Below are 20,851 nucleotides of genomic sequence, written 5' to 3' on the forward strand. Positions count from 1 at the left end.
ATTCATAGACATTTGCATGATACCAAGAAACGGAAGCCGAATTTTGAGGTGCTGGCATCGATTTGTATGTACAAACTGGTCACGATACTAGTCTAAGGAGCATTCTGGCTCCGTGAAAATAAGAATAGCAAAACGCCGTTTGCCCGCGCCCGGCCATGCAAAGTATAATGATATGCCATGGTAAGATGTTCAATAACGAAAACTAAACAATGGAATAACCGACAAATCTACAACTCATCTACAATTCGTCTACGTCCGGCCGCTCAAAGTGCCAAGTTCTAGGCGTGAGGGGCAGGCCGACAAAGTACTGGTAGAATCGCAGTATCTCGAAAATAACAACATTGAAGCTGTTTGCCGGTTGTCAGTCTTCTGTTCCCCGCCGTTTTTACTCTGTGGTGATGTTTTAAAACTTACATAGTCTTGGGAGCCTGAACCCATCGGCGGACAACAAACTTCAAGGCCTTGTAGATGCGGCCAAACTCTTCGTCAAACATGTCCGCCAGGGTGTCTTCCTCGAGAGGCTCGTCCTCGCCGTACTCGTCCTCGGGATCGACCTTCTTGGGCTCCGCGTCCGGTGAGGTCACCACGTTGTGCGGCTTCTTGGCCCGGTCGGGGATCGGGCTGGACGCCTTGGCTGCCGCAGCAGCGGCGAGGGCCTCCTCGGAGTCAACCATCGCGCGGAATTTGTTAATGGCCGCGAGGGAGCTGCTGATCCGGGCATACGTGTTGAACAACGCCACCAGCTCGGTGCGCTTCAGGACGGGAATATCCTCGCTGGCATTGTCGAACTCGAACAGAACCTTGAGCGCGGTTCCGTAGCCATTGGTCTGCAGCTTGCCCCAAAGACGGCACTTATCGCAGCCAACGCAGTCCATGACGCGGCTGACATTACGGAAGCGGTTGCGGAAGTCCTCCTTTAGCGACGGACCCTCACCGTTCTTAAACATGAGGCTCTCGTCAAAGATCTGAGGCACGCTCGCCGCTCCTTCGGTGACCTCGAGGACCTTGGACCGCGTCGCGGCATCCTGGTCGATATCGCCCGAGCAGAAGGTGTAGTCGCGACCCTGGAGGTAGGGACCGAGCTTGGCGACAGCGCGGGTGACGAGGGCGTAGTTGAAGTAGAGGTTGCTAATTCGCTCGGGATGGGTGTGCAGGCGGCCGCGGTAGCATGCCACGTTGGGCTGCCATTCACCGGTGGTCTGGTTGAGGAAATCCCAGCAGAGGTGGGTGCTGATACTCGCGTGCATGCCAGAGATGACACGATAGAAGACACGCTTCTCCAAGCACTCGTCACCGGCCTCTAGGCCAGTCTGGGCTGCAAACGGAGCATTAGGCTGCGTCTCGCGCATCTGGTCCAGGGCCTGCTGGCGCCCGACAGCCTCGAGAACCTGACGGAAATCCTGTGCCGCGGGGCCCTTGTGGGGGATCTGCGACTGTCCTAGGGATGCCGAGTGCGGGAAAGAACTCTTCTGGAAGCAGTTCTCGCGGTAGATGGCGTCCCAGACTTGAGCGGCGCCCATGCCAGCGTATCCAGTGAATCGTTCGGGGTTGCGGAGGAGGCTTACGTAGTCGCCCTTGGAGCTCGCGCTCTCGTCTTCGGGGACGCAGTAGTCTCGCTCGTCGCACTCGTCGTCGTATTCCACCACACAGCTCTCGCCGACCTCCAGGCCTAGTTTTCCTTGTAGCGGCCGCTCGGGGCGCTCGTGTTGCACTTTTCGAGGAGGGTGTTTCGCCAGCGGTCCTTCCAGCTTTCCGAGCTCACTCGCCCTCCAGACTTCGGGAATGTCCTCCTCATTGTCGAGCGTCTCTACGGCGCAGGCAATGTTGCCGCACATGCCATTTTCATCGTTCCAGAAAGGGCACTTCTTGTGGAAAAGGTTCAGTCGGTAGTGTGAGAAGAAGTCGGTCGATCTCGTCAGGTCGTCGACCAGGGGTTTGACCTTGGTGTTTAATTTATCGAGGGTAGAGTACGAGGCGCATGCGTCGGAAACAATGGCCTTTGGGGAGATCTGGTACGACGAGTTAGAGAGAGAAATTCGGTACTCAGACACTGCGGCGGTGACGTAGGCCCTCGAGAGGAAGAGAAGGAGAAAATAAACGGCGGCATACCGCACAATCATCTTGGGCGCTCTCGCATTGAACTGGAGAACCCCAGAGTGCAAACACAGAGAGGAAGAATAATCTGCTGGCAGACTTCATGGTGATCAAAACGAAGGTCCCAGCTTCGCGGAACGGGTGGCTGATCGGAGGGTTTAATATGCAGCTGCAAAGCAAGAACAGGCGGTTGCCAGCTTGTGAATTGCTCGCGCAACTCTAACGGAGATCGTTGGTGAAGTTGACAAGTTTCCAAAGGTTCGGCTGAAACGTTGCGAGTGTCCGGGCTCCTGCAGCGCAGATCCGAGCCTTGTGTAGGCTGCGATGGAGATGCTGCAGCGCTTAAGCAGGGTCAAGTTAGGTTCGGTGAGGTTCGTTTCGGAGAAACGGCCGAGGACGTTGGAGGTTAATTGAAAGGTAAAATGGGGGGCGGGGGGGGGGGCGATCCAGTTTCTTGTCTCAAGTCTTAGACCAGAGATGCAAGTGGCAGAAGTGGCGTCGTCTTTGTCTCCCTATCAATGTCATGAGCTGGGGCCTCGAGCGTTTCTCTTCTCCTGGCTCGACGGGAGCAACTGAAAGGAAGGAATTAAGGAAGGTGATGTAAGCAGGGCAGAGAGGACAGAGTTAGTGTAAAGTGGGATGTTCTGGAAGAACGGGACTGTCGGGCCTTTTTAGACGCTTCCTGTCAAAGGACGCTGGCAGGCAGGCTACAGAGTCATGCGAATCTGTCCTCAACTGTATACGAATATGGCAGGAAGGCAAACGTGGAAGTAGCAATGGCACCCCCGAGCTGATTAATATGCAGCTGAGGGGTCCCTCAAAGTATCCGTACCTCGAGGTAATTATCGTGTTACTTTATCTGGCGAGGATTGGCTGATCCTGAAATGCGACCACTGGGACCTGCTACTAATATCAAAGTATCCTGGTACGTCTGGGCCTCGCACTCCAGCTTCCCGTACCTTAAACCTCACTCCGAAGTGTCTAATGCCGGCATGCTGTCTTAACTCTTACGGGGCACCAAACGCTAATTTCAGAAAGCGAGGGCGGTCCGGTATTCACTGGTGTCGGGTACCTCCAGCCCCCATGGAATGGTTGAAAGGTGTCCTTCTTTGGGGTGGAAAATCAGCAGATGTAGGAGCCAATTGGGACCACTCTGGCGCCAAAATAAGTTGCCGCCGTTCCAGCTCGTCTCTCGGATGCCGCCGCCGCCATTCAGCTCGTTCCGGCTTGGTGCATCCCGCCGACTTGCCGATTGCAGACCACGGAGCTTCTGTCATACGCCTGGCCTCCGCTCATTCCCTGCAACTTTGCACGTGTCGACCGACTGATAGCACTCCCATTCAGATGTCTGAAAAGCACTAAAATGCTTCCGTTCTTCGGACTCCCGCATTGACAAAGTGACGTCCAACAGCACTCTGCTGCACTACCGGTAGCACTCGTAAATCCGAAAGCCTCGTGCAGCACTGCTCAAGATCTAGAAGGTCTGAAATGTCGACTAATCATCGTAGTGCAGTGGTGCCATCATTTCGTAGTTATGATCCGTAGATTGTTCACCCAAGCCCATGCGCGTGCCTCGCTTACACTACATCTTGTTATGTCTCAATGCAGGTGGTCGAAGCTCATATTGTGTGCATGCCTGTGAGATTACCACCCACAGGTACCATGCTCTTTGAAGACTATTTGCATCTTGTAACACTGCATTAGCTTCAAGTATCTATCTCCTGGTTCCTGAGCTCTGTTCATTACTGTCGTTGGTCCAGCTATGCAGGTGCTAGCCGACAGCGACCATCTACACAACCGACACCCCTTCTTTTTCCAGACGAAGCATTCACTCGTCCATGATGACCTTCGTCTCAACGATTGGCGAGACCGAGTGTCCGCTACAACAGCGACAGCGTGGCATAGACAATGGCCGTGATGCAGGACAACAGACCTCTCATCAGACGAGACCATTTCTCAACTTCCAGACATGCAGCAAACAACCCAACACCAACAGATCCCCAATGACTCAAACCACCTAAAAGAAAATGCAACAACCATAGTGGTATGCGCCGTCTTTATACCGTGTGCCGTGGTCTGCAAGGACGAGGTATCATTATCTCTCAACCTCTTCTCCTGAATATCTTAAGAGAAAAGTTCCATCATCATTGGCCGTCATTCGTGTCGTTGAGAGCATCGCCCAAGCAGAAGTCTGCTGGGCGGGGAGCGGGAATTTGTACTGCGATTGCAGGGTAACGAGACGTTTCTCGCTATGCCGTTCTCACTGGGGAGGCTGGTAGTTGAGTGGGCGCCTATTTTGATCGGTGTGAGTAATACGCACAACTGATCGGATTGAGGGGTATACCAACTTGAAGAGTAGAATGTGCGGCTCAGGCTCGTGGACCTCGTAGTGTTCCCAACCCAAACTCTATGTTCCTAACATTAGCCTTCTATTGTGCGTTGCAGAGGGGCCTCATGGGCCGCGAGGCATACCTGGGTGATGCCGAGCGCTCGCCATTCCTCTTCCCAGAGCAGCTTCAGTGTTCCGTGGGAAGAGTCGTGGTAATCTTTAGGGATGGCCTTGAGCATGGCTTTGGGCAGCTGCACATGCCGGTACTCGTACTCGCTGTCAGAGTATCTAGAAGGGAAAAGACAAGCAAGTTAGTCCACGGTCAATGGAATTGCGGTAGGATGAGAAACAGTACGATAACCTACCGTGCAGAGTAGTGGATGGAGTCGATGAACTCGTCCAAACGGGCCCTCTCTGAGTCGGACAAAGCCCGCGGGACCTTGTTACGACGGCTCATGTCGATATCCATGGCGGAAGCGGTTCGTCTGTCTTGTGATGGGGGTGTGCGTCTGTGGGATCGAGAGTGGCGTCGAGTCTCGGCACGTAACCGCGGACGCGATCGGCGGGGTAGCTCGTTTGCGAGGGACGAAGGGGTCAAGCGACGGGCGAAGCTGTCGGAGACTGGCGATATGCTCTCGGGCGCAGAAGAGGAGTCTGAGGGCGCGAAAGATCCAGTTCTTCCGGCAGGTCAGGCGACCACACACACCAAGCCAAGTCGGAGGGGAAGAGGAAGGGGAGGAAGAGAGAAAAAAAAAAAGGTAAACAACGATGCAGGCGGGGTAGGCAGGAATTGGCACTGAAACAACGGTTCAGCTGCACCACTGACTCGAAGGAGGAGATGGGAAGTAACGAGGGAGCTCGAGGTCAGAAATATGATGTTCGAGGGAGGCTGGCGCGCGCAGCATCGAGGGGTTATTATTCAAAGAGTGGGCAAAGATACGGAGCAGTAAACAAAAGTCGGATTGGATTTCACTGAGGTACTTTGAACCCCAGCGCTGCCATCTTCTGCTGGCCCCCAGGGTCCGAGGCGTTTTTGCCGGCAACTTCCGCCCCAGGCCCGGTTTGGCCTGGCCTGGAAGAAGTACTCAAGTGCTGTGGTGCTGCATTCTTACATGCCTTAAATAACCTGGAAGACATCTAAATCTACTTTGTACTCGGGATGCTGTGCTGCTGTGCATGCAGTCCAGCTTCAGCTGATTTCACTGCAATTTTGAAAGTTCCCCTCCACTGACCAGATACCTACTTCCATTTGAGAATGAGCACAGTCCATGCCATGATCGGTGAAACTTTTTGCAGCCTACCTTACCCTTTTGCAGTTCTCAACGGCGTAGACGGGACCCGTTCTATTCCTGCCACCTGGCAGCACTACTACCAGCCCGTCAATTCAGTTTGGCCAGAGTTGGAAATCCGCCTTGAGAAAAAGGCACCCACGCACCTTGTAATGGGTTCCTGAGGCACAAGGTGGCAGGAAGTCGCCGAGAGAGATACCTCGTCCTCGTACCTTCTCCTTCTGGGTGCTCCTGCTGTTCAGTGGCCAGCGCAAAAGGTCAATACCACCGTCCCAAAATTCCCAGAGGAAATCCCCCTAGCATCCCCAACCTTGAAAGACTTACCTACTCACCACCTGCCACCTGCACCTTCGCGCGAAAGCTCATCGCGCCAGAAAAAAATAATCCCACTTGAGTGCCTGGGCTTTTTTGGTATCTCAGATCTCGAGCTACCCCCATCTCAACCCGAGGAAAAAAAAAACGTGGGGAGAGCTGCATCACTTCCGGGGACCTGCCTACCTAGGTACCTTCCATACTTCGGTCTGCGCTACGTACCTTACCTTACGAGGTTCCGTCTACAGCCCTGTCTGCCAACAACCTTGCCCCGAACCTGCCTTCCTTACCCGCTCCGTCTCCATCTCCAACCCGACGCGTCTCTGCAATCCAGTCGCAATTGCAGCATCACCACCACCTCACCCACACAAAGGCTGCCACCTGCTGTCACCCATTGCAGGCACAATACAGCAAACAGCTCTTTCTTACTTTCTCAGCAAAAAGCGCATGCGTCCGCGACCATTGTCCTCACCTTTTTGATGGACAACAAGCGGAGATCATCCGCCGTCAATGGCGCGAATGAAGCTGACGAACGCGCTGCAAAACGCCAGAGACTGACTGAGGTGAGCTCCCATTGTCCTTTACACCCCCAAATGCACCCCTCACCTGTCGACGGAAGCTTTTCCTGCTTGTGTCGTCCTTCACAGGGCTTCACGAGGAACCTGACTTGCGATCCATTGGTACCGCAATAAGTGACATTGGCCTGGGCACCCTTTGGCTTGCACTTCCCTCCATCATGCCCATTTTCGGCCGTTTCCCGAATTTTCTAGACTCTCTCAGCGCACTCTCTTCTCTGGACTCCTAGACACTGCGGTTCTTCAACAAAATAGCTAACATTTCTTCCTCCCTCGCAGAAGTATGACCTCAGCAAGGGGGAGACGGTCGAGTCAACCACCGAACATGGCCTATTCTTCCTCGAGCAGATCCGCCGGACTCAAGACAAGAAGTGAGTCTACCTACCTACTCATCTTAGCTATGGCATAGCTCAAGTCGATTTCCACATCGACTCGATGTGTCTTGGACTTTTGATTGCAGTGGTGTCATCTGCAAATCAGACACAGCGGCGTGTGCTAATCTTCCAACTCTTCTAGTGGTCGCAAGGTCGCAGTCTATTTCGAGAAGCTGATGCCGAGAGAGGGCAACGCCGAATACTACAAGAAAACGAGGATGCCAATTTCGCTCTCGATAATCGAAAGAAAGCTCAAGAATGGCGATTTCTCGACTCTCACCGAACTCGAGAGCTATTTCAAGCGCATGGTGTCCAACGCGAAGGACTACTACTCGAGGAGCACTCCCCAGTTTGACGACGCTGAGAGAGTTCGCAAAGCTCTGAGCAACTTCATGACCAAGACCAACCCGGCTTATGCTAGAGGCGGCTATACTGCGGTCCCGACCGTTCTGCCCGCCCACCGCGTGGACGAAGCCGAAGACGACGACATTGAGAAGCCACAGGGTGCCGCAAAATCCCCTGAGGAACAGGAAGATGCTGAGGAAGATGATGAGGAAGAGGGAGAAGAAGCTGAAGCAGACGAAGAGGACGGAGATGAAGAGGAAGATGACGATGCGGAGGGCGAGGAGGACGATGACGAGGGAAGCCAGAACTCCAAGCCGACTATTCTTATCCGCCGCAGAGGACCGGGTAGATCGTCATCGTCCAGGGCCGTGACATCTCGCAAATCGCATGCTCGAAATGCCACGCCTAGTCGCCCTGACTATGATTACGAGGGCGTCTCGTACAAGGGCCTCAACTTCCAGGCAGCTCAAGAAAAGATTGTGGAGGAAATGATTCGCAAGAAAGAAGCTGAGTAAGTGAACCCTTCTCTTCATCGCTATGGATCATGCTAACACGCCGCCTAGCGAGGACGAGGCCTACTTTGAACCCTTCATCAACCTTCCTCCACGAGCCTTGAAAGACTATTACAGAGTCGTCAAGGATCCCATGTCCCTCAGAAAGCTTCAGAAGGCCACGAAGGGCATTCATGGACGCAACGAGGCCACCGGGATTAGCGACTTGAAGAGCTGGGCGGCATTCGAAGAAGCAGCCAGCTTGCTGTGGGATAACGCCAAGTACTACAACGAAGAAGGAAGCGAAATCTATGAACTGGCGCGAGAACTTCAGGTATGCCTCACCTTAACGACTACGAGATCAACTTCTGACAAGGGTGTAGGAATTCTTCGCTATTGAAATCAAGAAGGCCAAGGCAGCTGTTTCAGAGCCTTCGCAGCCCAAGATCAAGCTTAAGGTCCAGCAGTCGGCCACTGAGCAGCCGTCCACATCTAAGAAGATCACTATCCATGTTGGGGGCAAGAGTGATTCCGCGGACTCGCCGGCCCCCACAGTTCCCCAGGCAGCCGGAGCCGCCGTCAGTGATCAGGCGCCACTTGGCAATGGTACCGCTCGCCAGAGTGGACTACCAGCTGCTTCCGCTGCGATGGACAGACTCCGAAGCACATCGGTCGCATCCCCGAGCCCCTCTGTCACGAACAACATCAAGCGCGAGGACGCAGCACGACCTTCGCCTGCAGTGACTCCCGGTCAACCCAGCACGCCTTCCGCTTTCCCGCCGCCCGCGGGACAGACAGCAAACCTATCCAGCGCGACGTTCCAACCCATTGGAATTGTGCAGCCTCAACCGCAGGCGAATGCCATCCCACAGCCGCCTCCGAAACCTCTGTGGGATCAGCAGTTCCGTGCGCCTGGCAAGAGTACGTATAGTGCGAGAGAGATGAAAATGACTATATCACTAATCAAGCTCCCAGGCGCTGCCGATGCACTCATCACCAATCTGACTATCCAGGCTCATCCAATGATCACTCACGGAAGTCGCTTCAACATGAGCTTAAAACCCCTCGAAAGAGAGTGCAAGCAGTCTGTGACTGTTCATGTCCCCGCCACCCAGCTGAGACTTCAGGTCATTGCGACTTTGCCGCTATTCCTTGAGAAGGAAGGACGTCAGTGGCGATTGTGGGTGCAGGTAAACCGGTCTACTGTACAGCAATCTCATCCCATTCAGGGTCAGGTGCTCCCCGTCAACGCTAGAGTCTTTGACGTTCAGCTCCAGGCTGGGATGGTCAATGAAATCGACGTCTCCGTCGCGGCTGCTCTGCCTAAGGGACAAAAGCTGCCGAATGGAGCCGATTTCGAGGTGGAGACAATGACACTGCTTGCCAACGTGCCCCGGAACTAGGAGTTTTCCAATACCACTAGTCAAGCTGTTCCGTCTGACGACTATTCGGGCGTCCAAAACATCCACGGAAACGAGGCGGACGTTCAGCCTATCGACCAAGTGCGTTCTGAGAACCGTCAGGCGCATGAGGGTATTTCCGCTCTTACTCTACTGCCTCCAATCACCTTGCAAGACGTCTGGGATCAAGCTGAATTTAGGGACGCGACAGCTGCTTCCGCGGCGAACCCACTCGGGTTTCGGGAGTACATCACGAATGAAGGATTGACCACCTTCTATCCGCCCATCCCGAGTTGGCCTGAAGACGATGATGTGTCGCCGCAAGTGCCTGCAGCTCAACAGCCCGCAGCGATAGCTCCGGTGACAACTCCGGCGACGACTCCTAACCATGGAAACAACGATCATCCAGCTGCTTCGCCTCAGGATGGATCTCGTGTATTTTCCCGCTTACAGAGGCTGATGTATGAAGAGGCAGAGCATCTGCCCCTTCTGAGTGACTCGGGGCAGCCCCGGTCTTCCAGAGCTCTTCAGCCCCTGGGTCAAGCCGCCTCCCAGGCATACATGGCGTCAACACCGACTAGAGAGGCTCATGCTGCAGAGACTCGTCACAATAATCAGCCAAACGCGGGCTTTAGCCAGCCTCCACACGCCACACAACAGGTCCCGGGTGCGCAAGCTGCCGATGGATTCTATGGTCATTTACCGCAGCAACTTCGCATTGTCAACTCCGGACTGCCAGGCGAAAACATGCGACTGCAACTTCAGCAGGAGCAGATTGCCCGGGAGAATGACCGCCGGGCTCGAGAGCATTTCCAGTCTCAAGTGCATCTTCAGTACCAGCAGTCCCCGCATCGTTCTCAGCAGCGCTCCGAGATGAAAGTCAAACAGGAGGGTACTCAGATGCCTAGTCAGGATGCTCAGAACGCGGCCATCAGCAACCAGGTGGGCAAGGTCATCAAGCAAGGGGCCCAGACGCTGCAAGATCTTGAGAGCCAGCATTATGGAAGAAAGTACGTGGCAGTGACCCGAGAGGACTACGGTTACATGGGCTACTACTCGACCACTGAGATGATGGCCATTAGGCAGCGCGAGAGAATCGCTGGTCCTCAGCCGAAGAGACCGGCGCTGGAGGGCGACCCTGATGGTGAGTACGTCTGGTCTGTTTGATGGCCAAGCCATGCCTTCTTGCGGGGCCACATCCATTCTGCCTCAAGCGGCGACATGTTCTTGGTGGATATCTAAGCACTTGCTGGGGTGATAGGGGTTTTCTGGTTCTCGTGGGCTTCACTTTCTGGGATGGACTTGTGCGCTTTCGCGCCTCGTACCCGTCTGGGTACTCTTTCTCGGTTCTGGGCTTGGGATGGCTTTGTAGCCGCCATAGTATCGCCATGGAACCTCCATTGTAGAGTAAATCGCTATCATTAGATAGGAAATGAACTTATATACACACCAAATTGTATGTCCAAATCCAGTAAAACCGAGGCATGAACTACTGGTTTCTTCGTTGTCACTGAGTTGCCTTCATATATCTCGACTCGTTGAGACGAGACGCAATGAGGAATTGATTCACGTTGAGGATAATCACGGAAACACCAGACAGGTAGGTTTCTCCGGCTTATGAGATCTAGTCAAGGTGTGGCTGCAAACCCGTAGTGACTCACTGTAAATACTGTTGTTCTTTCGCAGGTATAGTGCAGCAGATGCGGAGACAGTAGATCAAATAATTTGAAATACCTACAATACCTATCCAATCCGTAGGAATATTGCAAGGACTCTAGGAGTCATACTTGCATGACGTCGTCTGGGGATCCGTTATTGAAGGGTGGACCCTCGTGGGAAAACTGGAGCAGCGTCTACCCCAGCACCCAGCAACCGGCAGCCAGATGATGTCTGTGAGTATGTCGGTAATGCGGACGGGGGGCTCGTCGGAGGATCCGACAAAGCGACCTAACCATATTATGGCGTCGCGGTGCATAGGGTTCGACGACGACCTCGAGTGCCCAGCCAATCCTCTCGTTTTCCATTGCTTGTTCGATTTGATCAACGAGCATGAAGATAGACAGCTCCTCACATCATCGTTGTTTTCTGAAGAGATATCCCACTGGGGTCCGGATTAAGCACGGCAAGTTGCATCACTAGTATAGGTCGGGCTGGCGGCAATTGGTCTGATGTTTAATACATGGTAGCTGGTTGGCGCGAGGCACGCTCGGCTCATGAGCGTGCTGCTCGTGAACCCACGAGGAGGACCGCGCAGGCGGGCCAACTCTGTCAAACTTCGTCCCAGTTGTCGTCTTGAATGCTTAGCGCCATTCAAATTCGTGGGGGAAGAGTTGATTGAAGCTTCCAAGGGCAGTTCGGTCAGGTCATGACTTCCGACGGCACCATTGCGACAACGCAAGTCTCTTTGCATTGCGGCAAGAGGTCGGCGCTCCGCCCAGGTAGCTGACCTTGCAGCTCTCAGGAACCTTGTCAATGGGTAGGCCAGGCCCCTCTCGCCGCTCACAAATCAGCCAACAATGGCTGCAGAGACATCATGTTGGGGGGCAGGATCCGACGAGGAGGACGAAAGGCGGTGTCTTTTCACGCAGGGCCATCACTGCTGCAGGACCATGATCCATCAGCGGGTGGCAGGACTCCGCGGGAGGATGGCACAGAAACGGACACGGACCATGGACCCAGGCAAGCTGCAGCATGTGGAATTACCGCGTGAAGTTTAGCGTGGACCTCCAAGTGGGAGATCGATCTTCCGATAACGGGGGGCTGATTGGCCTACGAGCTGTGTGGAGAGGCCTTTCTCCAATGAGAGAGGTCGAATGCAGCCCACTTCAGGTGGCATCTAGCGGGGTACAGACAGGACAGACGTAACGACCGGCCCTTGGAAAATGTTGATTAAGAGTCAATGGCACAGTGATGCAGCGCGGTCGGGGATGTGCCATGAGCGGGGCTAAAGAGTGGAAAAAATTCTTTTTTTCCGCTCATTGACTGGCTGACCTTGGGAACAGCGAACGCCGTCCTCGGTCATCACTGGCCATCCCGCCCAATCCACACCTTGTTGCGTACCGCCTCGCCTCGCCCGATGCTTTTTTTTTTTTTACTTCCAGTTTTTCCTTACATATACTCTTGGCCTACCGTCCATCTTCCCAGTCCGTCTTTGAACTGTGACTCAACTTGCTCAAACCTCCGTCTATAAATCCCACCATTATCCCGAGCTTTGAGCAATTCACCCTCGAACAATCCACCTTAGTATACGACATACGGTGCATGAACATACAAAATGTGCCCTACTCCTGATGTCCCGGCCTCCAATGGCCACGCAAATGGCACCAATGGCCATGCGAACGGCAATGGTGCTGCCAACGGCACCAACAAGGCTGGTGAGTTTCGCAGCTTCTTGCGCGTTACACCGACGTCAATTGATGACTGACTTTGTTGCGTCTAGACCACCCCGGCTACACTGCCATTCCTGTAAGAACCATCAATCGCCTCCGAAAACCGCTTTCGCGGTTCCGGTGACGAACTGTTCTGACCTCGACGATATAGACCAAGCAGAAGCACAGCAACCCGTACCAGCCGGTCGGCGACTTCCTCAGCAACGTTGACCGATACAAGATTAGTGTGTTCTACCGAACGGGCTTCTTTTGAGTGACCCCCACTGACGTGTGACGTATAGTCGAGTCCACCCTGAGAGAGGGCGAGCAGTTCGCCAACGCCTTCTTCGACACCGAGACCAAGATCAAGATTGCCAAGGCCCTCGACGACTTTGGTGTCGACTACATTGAGCTTACCTCGCCCGCTGCCTCTGAGCAGTCCCGCAAGGATTGTGAGGCCATCTGCAAGCTCGGCCTCAAGTCCAAGATCCTGACTCACGTCCGCTGCCACGTAAGAGCTCTCCGCATCCGCACGCCTAAACAATGCAAAGGCTAACATTGCACAGATGGACGATGCTCGCCTCGCCGTCGAGACTGGTGTTGACGGTGTCGATGTCGTCATTGGCACCTCTTCATACCTTCGCGAGCACTCCCACGGCAAGGACATGACCTACATCATCAACACCGCCATCGAGGTTATTCAGTTCGTCAAGTCCAAGGGCCTCGAGATCCGTTTCTCTTCCGAGGACTCCTTCCGTTCCGACCTCGTCGACCTTCTTTCCGTCTACAGCGCCGTCGACAAGGTTGGCGTTCACAGAGTTGGTATTGCCGACACCGTTGGCTGCGCCAGCCCCAGACAAGTCTACGACCTTGTCCGCACCCTGAGAGGTGTTGTCAGCTGCGACATCGAGACTCACGTAAGTCATCTTTGGACCGAGCGAGCACGGCGCATACCTAATGCTTACATCTGAACAGTTCCACAACGACACGGGATGCGCCATTGCCAACGCCTACTGCGCGCTCGAGGCCGGTGCCACCCACAGTGAGTTCAATGCTCGACGGCCATGTCCTTCTCACACACTGACATCTTGCTTCCAGTCGACACCTCCGTCATCGGTATCGGTGAGCGCAACGGTATCACCCCTCTCGGTGGTCTGATGGCTCGCATGATCGTCGCCGCCCCCGACTACACCAAGTCCAAGTACAAGCTGCACAAGCTCAAGGAGCTTGAGGATCTCGTTGCCGAGGCCGTCGAGATCAACATTCCCTTCAACAACTACATCACCGGTTTCTGTGCCTTCACCCACAAGGCCGGTATCCACGCCAAGGCCATTCTCAACAACCCTAGCACATACGGTATGTTCATTGGGACTGTTTCGTAACGGGGGACATGGCTAACTCATGTGCAGAAATCATCAACCCTGCCGATTTCGGTATGAGCAGATACGTCCACTTCGCATCAAGATTGACTGGCTGGAACGCCATCAAGTCGCGTGTGGAGCAGCTTGGTCTCACCATGACCGATGCTCAGGTCAAGGTTGTCACTCAGAAGATCAAGGCCCTGGCGGACGTCAGGCCGATTGCCATTGACGATGCCGATTCCATCATCCGTACTTTCCACTTGAACATTACGGAAGGTGAGGAGAAGCCGCTGTTGCCCAACTTGACCGCTGAGGAGCAGGCCAAGTTCGAGAAGGCGGAGAGAGAGCTTGCTGGCGAGCCTGAGAAGCGTGCTTTGGATGAGGCTGCCGCGGAGCCCGCGGCTAAGAAGATTAAGGCGTAAATTTTTTTCACATTTCCGGGATGCATATGGGACACCAAAAAATGGGGCATCTGCTTGTACGATCATAGAGGGGAGAGCTACAAAAGTGTTTAGTTCAGATACCTCATCAACGAAGAAACGTTCAAAGTCGAAACGGTATTACACAATTGGATCGCTTAGCTCCCAAGCGCCAGTGTTTTTGGATCTGTCGACCACCGACAGTTTCTACATTTTTAGAGGGAGCCACCAAGGCGTGATACGTGGATCAGTACTCGGTCATATCAAGGGATCGATAATTGTAACATGAATCAGTTGCTCCTTAGGAAAAGAGTTCCACCCTTCCCATCATCGAGGCAATGATATGAAATGCTCAGCTGTCGGCTGGGTCGACCATTGATGTTGGTGGGGCTGGGTTCCGCGGCTGGCGTGAGGCTAAGATAAGATAAGATAAGATAAGAGCGGCAGAACAGAAAAATTCCAGTTCACCGACCACTTTTTGGCAGAGTACTTGGTCGCAACCCTCCCTCCAGTTGCAGCCGCCCAACGAAGACAAATCTAATGAAATCCTCAGCCATGAAAACGTCCCCCATGCGCTCGTGACACCTTCGAGCCTACCGACGTATACCGTCCTAACTACTTTTCTCTCTATCCGGTCACGAATTTAAGAAAACGGAATCGAAACCTCCCATCGAAAACGATCAAAAGACAGAGCCCCTCCAAACTCCCACAACCGTCAAGAGAAAGAAGAGAAAAAGGAAAAGAAAAATGGACGCGCGCGCCCTCCTCCAATCGCAGGGATGGCGCGGAAGCGGCCACTCCCTCCACGCGACAGACGACCGCATCGGCCTCGCGAAGCCGCTCCTCCTGAACCGCAAAGACAACACCAAAGGTCTGGGCACGAAAGCGCACTTTACGAGCGACACGTGGTGGATGAACGCCTTTGACGAGCAGCTGCAGGGGCTGGACACATCGAAACCGGGACAGGTGACGCAGACGGTGACGGCGGGCCGGCTGAACCAGATTGAGAAAGTGTCGGGGGGCAAGTGGATGCTGTATGCGAGTTTTGTCAAGGGCGGGTTCTTGGAGGGGACGATTGAGGGGTTGGAGAGGATGAAGCAGGAGGGGGAGGTGGAGGAGAGGGTGAGGGAGGTCACTGGGGCTGTGGCGCCTCAGAGTTTCAGTACGAGTATTGCGAACATGACGACGACGACAAAGGTGAACGGGAAGAGGAAAGAGGGAGAGACAAAGGAGGAGAGGAGGGCGAGGAAGGCTGCTAAGGCGGCGAGGAAGACGGCGAGGGAAGCGAGGAGGGTTGATCGGGCAGCGAAGAAGGTGTTGAAGGAGGAGAAGAGGGCGCGGAGAAAGGTAAAGGAGGCGAAGAGGGAAGCGAGGAAAGCGGAGAAGGCGAAGAAGGCGGTGTCTGGTTGATGTTGTGGGCTGAGATGAGGATGGGTTTCTGGACCGAAAAGGGGTGACAAACGTGGACATGTTCCGCCGCGCATTACCAACCCGAAAACGAGACCCCGTCGCCGTGGCTACTTCGCCGAAGAGCGAGAGGCTGTGCGGCGCCGACGTCGATGGACATCAACCGCTGGCTTCGCGGCTTCATGGGAGGGCTGGGGCCGTGGAAAGGCGATTTTGTCAATAACAGGGTGACTATGTTATCATATGGCGCAAAGGTATATCCAAAAAGCATTGATTGATAGAAGATAGAGGCCACGCCGTCCTGCGCGGACGTCAGAGCAAACGGGCTCTGTGGCAGTTACAGGCTGCTATTTCGATGATAGTAGATTAAATGTCGGATGGCTAGATCATCGACCAGAATTCATGATGTTCTTGTTCTCTGCAGTTTGGCCTCAGCCTTCTAAAGTGATGTATAACTCATCTCCCTTTAAAGAGCCGTTAGGAATTGAGCTAGATATGAAATCTCCCTATGGGTAGCTCTATCTCATGCTTACCACCCCCTCGTCCTTCTCTAAGCAGTCTGCCGTCTATGCGGATTCAGACCTATCTATGTCCCTCTTACGGCGCGTAGACTAGGGGGGCTCCTAGACCAGCCGATAGCAGAGTCAAGATTTCTCATCCGAGAGATTCAAGGCATTCAAGTCTCCTTGGGGGTCTTCCCTGGTTTGTTGGAGAGCAGCCACGGCCTCCTATCCCAAAAGTCGTCCTTGATAATGTCGAGGTGCTCGATAACGACGCGGGCCTTGGTGCGCTTTTTCTTGTCCTTCTCCGCTTGCGTCTTGCTCTGTTGGACAGGCTCCGCGAGCGCATCTGCCGCCTGCGCGGCGTTGTGCGTACCTGGATCGACGAGCTCGTACTGTAAAATGATATCTTGGTCAGGGAAATTTCTGCGTCTCACGCATCCTGTCAATGAGACAGCTTGGCATGACTCACATCTCGGAAGACTACACTGCCTTTCTTGTTGATCTCGGGTTCGTTGTTGTAGTTGATCTTGAATTTTGAGAAAAGGATCTCGTTCTTGTCTCCGGATAGGGTGCCCTTGTGATATAGTTAGATCATTTTTGCATGAGTATGCCTTGGTCAAGGAAATCTCACTGCCAGGAGCTTCTCTGCCTCTCTGTTGTCTAGACCACCTAATTGGATTAGAGCCCAGAATGTTGTGTTGTAGAGATTGTTGATATGGCCTTTTACTAGGTTAGTTTCCTCAGAGCACGAAAAACAATGTTGATAGAGCACTCACAATCGACTTGGCGCCAGCTCATGTAGTCTCTCAAGTTCGACACGGTAGGATAGCACACTGCCCTCCCGTCAAAGCTCGGCAGAGGCGAGGTGAGCGGGGTATCTGGGAAGTACTGCGACCATAAGTGCACGTAATTGGCAGTGAACGTGGACACGACTGTGCTCGAGATCTTGCTAAAGAAATTTAGCAAATGCAGCTTGAAATATTGGGAGCAAACCCAGTGAGGAGTTTCCGAGAGGGCGACTCGCTTACCTGGCTCTTCTGTCGAAGAGGGTACATGATTTGTGAAACACGAAGCTGTACTCATCGCTGACACCGTAGGCGATGGTGATATCGGGGAGCTCGGTGACGACGACCCTCGCGGCGGCGTTCATGAGGTCGATGGCCCTCTTGTCGTTGGGCTTTTCAAAGCCATACTTTGCACATAATCTACGTGGTGTAAGGCAACTTCGATAAAGGCAGATTTCCCCTCGACCCTCCTGACTTACTTGGTGAAACCTCGCCCGTCTATGCGGACGACGATCCAAGTGTTTGGCAAGAGAAAGTCGGGCTGCTCGAAGCTCTTGACGTATTCAAATCTGGAGAGGCGGTCAGATCAAAATTCAATAGGACGGTGTAAACTGGCCATGGACTCTTACTTGGAGTTCGCCATTGTGAAGATGTGGAAGAACTAACCGTCTGAGGTCTACTGCAAGCCAGTGTTGTTGGAGACGAACTTCAGACAGCCCAGCAGACGGGATGGCGGGGGAGGGGTTGTTCTGCCGCTGCTTCAGGGGGGTCTAAATCTGAGCTGAAATGTGTGCAAGGATCAGGGATGTGGAAAGGCAGCAGTCCCCTTTCATGCTTCCCATCATGTATCCCACCATAGACAAGCTGTATTATTCGTTTTTCTACTTGAATTTTTCTGCGAATTACAAAAGTATACAAATGGGGAAGTTACTCCCACTGTTCTTACATAAAGGAAGTAGAACGAATATACAGGAGAGACGACTCCGTCCTCTAGTCCTCTCCTGGTTGTGCCTACTGCAAGTTAATTGCGACGCGCAATCAGCGTCTACGAGCGATATTCGGTCACCAAGTATCATCGATCTTCAGCGGCAAGTCGCCCTTTATAGAACCTGAATCGTTGAAATATACCTACACCTCTTTTGTCTGAGATCCTCTTTCAAATTTACATATGCGAAGGCTCGGAAAGGTGCTATAGGTATATCTGAGGTACTCCGGTGGTAGGCAGCGTTGTGGGGCCCGATCCCTGGAGCGCTCCAGCCTTGTAGGCGCAAGAAAGGCAGTCGCATGCGCACGGCTGCACTCCAACAATTACCTATTCTGCGAATCCACCCCAAGTTTGCGACCTGCACCATCACACCCCTCAATCCAACGCACGCAAAGCTTGGCTAGTTTGCCCGCTTGCGGAAGCAACTGAGCCTCCCGTGACCATGAACTTCCTTCTCAGTAATGAAGAGAATGAGGCCATCGCCGCGGTCGAAGCTATCAACGCGATCAACAACACGAACACAATCCGATCTGGACATTCAACATGCCTACGATTCAACCGATCGGGCGACCTCTTGGCCTCTGGGAGGGTGGACGGCACAGTGGTCATCTGGGATATCGAAACAATGGGCGTAGCGAGGAAGATGCGCGGCCACCACAGAAGCATCACTTCGCTGAGTTGGTCTAGATGCGGCCGGTATCTACTGTCAGCGTGCCAAGGATGGAAGGCTGTCTTATGGGATTTGAAAGATGGCAAACGGTATCGTGAGGTCCGTTTCCGGGCTCCGGCATACATCGCGGAGCTCAATCCCTTCAACCAGTGAGTTGGATAGCCCCAATATCCGTGAAGTTGAGAGTTTGCTAACTTGGCAAGTCACCAATTTGTGGCCTCGATTTTTGAGGATCAGCCGATCCTCGTCGATGTGTCAGACGTGACCGATGTCAAATACCCCCTCAGCTCGGCACCGAAACGCCCCGACATCGACGGCGAACCTACCGAGAAACAGTTGAAAGACGACGCCAAACAGATGACCACCGTCACGATATTCACCTCTACGGGAGAGCATATCCTTGCGGGAACCAACAAGGGATGGATCAACGTCATCGACGCAAAGACTCGGAAGACGATATACTCAGAAAAGCCATGCAGCGGTGTTATTACAACATTGCGCCTGAACAACTCGGGGAGGGTTCTCCTGATCAACGCCCAAGACCGCATTGTCAGAACCTTCCATATTCCAAATCTCGCGGCCGAGGACCTCGACCTCGATACCATACACTTCACAGAAGAACACAAGTTCTCAGACCAAGTTAACAGGCTGTCATGGAACCACGTCACGTTCAGTTCCGCGTCCGAGTACGTCGCGGCATCAACGTACAACAACCACGAGATTTATGTCTGGGACAGAGGCATGGGCAGTACAGGTCTGATCAGAATACTGGACGGCCCCAAGGAAGAGCAAGGCGTTGTGGAATGGCACCCGGATCGACCCTTCATCGCAACGTGCGGCCTCGAGACGGGGAGAATATACATCTGGTCCGTCATACCCGAGCAGAAGTGGTCCAGACTTGCGCCCGACTTTGCGCAGGTTGAGGAGAACCAGGAGTACGAGGAACTGGAGGACGAATTCGACATATATGGCCAGGAGGAGCTGCAAAAGAGACGCTTAGACGCGGAGGATGAGGAAGTGGATGTCGTTACTTCCACGGTTATCAATGGGCACATTAGCGATGCTGGAGCCTTCCGAATGCCGATACTCTTCGACCTCGGAGAGAGCGATAGCGAGGAAGAGTTCGTTGCGGTATCTACCGGTACCATGCGGAGAAGGAGTCCGGGTGCGGACGGTGAGATACCGGACAGCGAAGTCGTGGAGGATAAGATGACCTCTCGAAAGGGTAGGATTGGTGGCAAAGGTCGGAGAAGATGAAGAAAATAATACCCCGAGGCGTTGATGGTTTCTGCGTTGACAGGCAGGCTTCTAAATGAACTAAAGTTGAAGCGTGAACACCAAAAACGCGTGACATGGCGTTGGATCGCGTCGCCATGGGACGAGCTTCGTTGGTGTGCGGACCCTTGCTCGGACTTAGCGCGATGGGGCTTGTAGTGATGTAAACCAGAATGATTCAGGACTCTAAGAGCCCTCGAAGCTGGGTGGCTGCTTAATAATGACGAGACTTCGACAGCCATTGGGGGAAATGCTAGACAAAGCGAGGGAGTCGAGTCTCAAAAATCCTCAGCCATCAAGTCTTGTCGACGCCAATCTCATCTTTACCGCTGCAAAGGTTCCCCCAGGAATTCTTGACTCATCGGCGTGATGCAGGCTTGCAGCTGAAGTTCCTCAGGACCTTTTCTTCTCGCACAGTGAGCGATTCACTATGGGAAATGTACATAGCAGAACGGAGAGTATTGAGTACCCAGTACTTAAGTCCGTCGGCGATTGCTCCTGCTGTTTCATGACTTTTGTGGGTACCCTCGACCTCGGGCACGCGTATCCAGCCTGAGGAAGGTAAAGGAGGATATTTGCCAAATCCGGCTAGCGTGCTTTTGCCGGCTGCGCCAGCCGCCTGGAGGCAAGATTTGTTTCTGACCTCGCTCCTCATTCTCGCCTCCACGGTCTTGACTTCTACAACTCCGCCAATCCACGCATCGACAATCACCACGCGCGTCGGAAATCGCGCCCCTGGACCGCACATTCATTTCCGACACGATACACGACTTGATACGATCGCGATATTTTTTCGATTCTTCGACACACTTACGGTCGCGGCGATTGGGAGGATCAGTGGAACCTTCTCCTGGGCCGCTGGCCGGGGA

At 53.7% G+C, this 20,851-nt stretch overlaps 7 protein-coding genes across 7 annotated transcripts; 4 read left to right on the plus strand and 3 right to left on the minus strand.

Annotated features, from left to right (window-relative positions):
• Positions 1–238: 238 nt before the first annotated feature.
• On the minus strand, positions 239–2,120 carry CABS01_13896 (endoplasmic oxidoreductin-1; the record flags this gene model as incomplete). The annotated part of the gene is made up of 2 exons (XM_060547237.1): positions 239–347; positions 415–2,120. The coding sequence occupies 2 exons, from the start codon at positions 2,118–2,120 to the stop codon at positions 239–241; spliced, it is 1,815 nt and encodes a 604-aa protein (XP_060394350.1).
• Positions 2,121–4,354: 2,234 nt separating this feature from the next.
• Positions 4,355–4,892, minus strand: CABS01_13897 (cyclin-dependent kinase regulatory subunit; the record flags this gene model as incomplete). Its single annotated transcript, XM_060547238.1, has 3 exons — positions 4,355–4,501; positions 4,567–4,711; positions 4,789–4,892. The coding sequence occupies 3 exons, from the start codon at positions 4,890–4,892 to the stop codon at positions 4,355–4,357; spliced, it is 396 nt and encodes a 131-aa protein (XP_060394351.1).
• A 1,611-nt stretch (positions 4,893–6,503) lies between these two features.
• Positions 6,504–10,376, plus strand: CABS01_13898 (uncharacterized protein; the record flags this gene model as incomplete). Its single annotated transcript, XM_060547239.1, has 7 exons — positions 6,504–6,587; positions 6,879–6,970; positions 7,116–7,829; positions 7,882–8,143; positions 8,193–8,730; positions 8,785–9,170; positions 9,213–10,376. 7 exons carry the CDS (start codon positions 6,504–6,506, stop codon positions 10,374–10,376), a joined length of 3,240 nt encoding a protein of 1,079 aa, XP_060394352.1.
• A 2,107-nt stretch (positions 10,377–12,483) lies between these two features.
• CABS01_13899 (homocitrate synthase) lies at positions 12,484–14,360 on the plus strand (the record flags this gene model as incomplete). The annotated part of the gene is made up of 8 exons (XM_060547240.1): positions 12,484–12,583; positions 12,649–12,674; positions 12,750–12,822; positions 12,880–13,088; positions 13,144–13,494; positions 13,553–13,619; positions 13,676–13,933; positions 13,987–14,360. The coding sequence occupies 8 exons, from the start codon at positions 12,484–12,486 to the stop codon at positions 14,358–14,360; spliced, it is 1,458 nt and encodes a 485-aa protein (XP_060394353.1).
• Positions 14,361–15,104: 744 nt separating this feature from the next.
• Positions 15,105–15,767, plus strand: CABS01_13900 (uncharacterized protein; the record flags this gene model as incomplete). Its single annotated transcript, XM_060547241.1, has 1 exon — positions 15,105–15,767. One exon carries the CDS (start codon positions 15,105–15,107, stop codon positions 15,765–15,767), a length of 663 nt encoding a protein of 220 aa, XP_060394354.1.
• A 673-nt stretch (positions 15,768–16,440) lies between these two features.
• Positions 16,441–17,695, minus strand: CABS01_13901 (tRNAHis guanylyltransferase; the record flags this gene model as incomplete). The annotated part of the gene is made up of 7 exons (XM_060547242.1): positions 16,441–16,659; positions 16,737–16,841; positions 16,899–16,987; positions 17,044–17,216; positions 17,296–17,472; positions 17,532–17,621; positions 17,682–17,695. 7 exons carry the CDS (start codon positions 17,693–17,695, stop codon positions 16,441–16,443), a joined length of 867 nt encoding a protein of 288 aa, XP_060394355.1.
• A 784-nt stretch (positions 17,696–18,479) lies between these two features.
• Positions 18,480–19,964, plus strand: CABS01_13902 (WD domain-containing protein; the record flags this gene model as incomplete). The annotated part of the gene is made up of 2 exons (XM_060547243.1): positions 18,480–18,856; positions 18,911–19,964. The coding sequence occupies 2 exons, from the start codon at positions 18,480–18,482 to the stop codon at positions 19,962–19,964; spliced, it is 1,431 nt and encodes a 476-aa protein (XP_060394356.1).
• Positions 19,965–20,851: the final 887 nt, after the last annotated feature.

The sequence above is a fragment of the Colletotrichum abscissum genome (assembly GCF_030869225.1).
Source record: "Colletotrichum abscissum strain IMI 504890 chromosome Unknown Scaffold_49.1, whole genome shotgun sequence".
Classification (NCBI taxonomy): domain Eukaryota; kingdom Fungi; phylum Ascomycota; class Sordariomycetes; order Glomerellales; family Glomerellaceae; genus Colletotrichum; species Colletotrichum abscissum.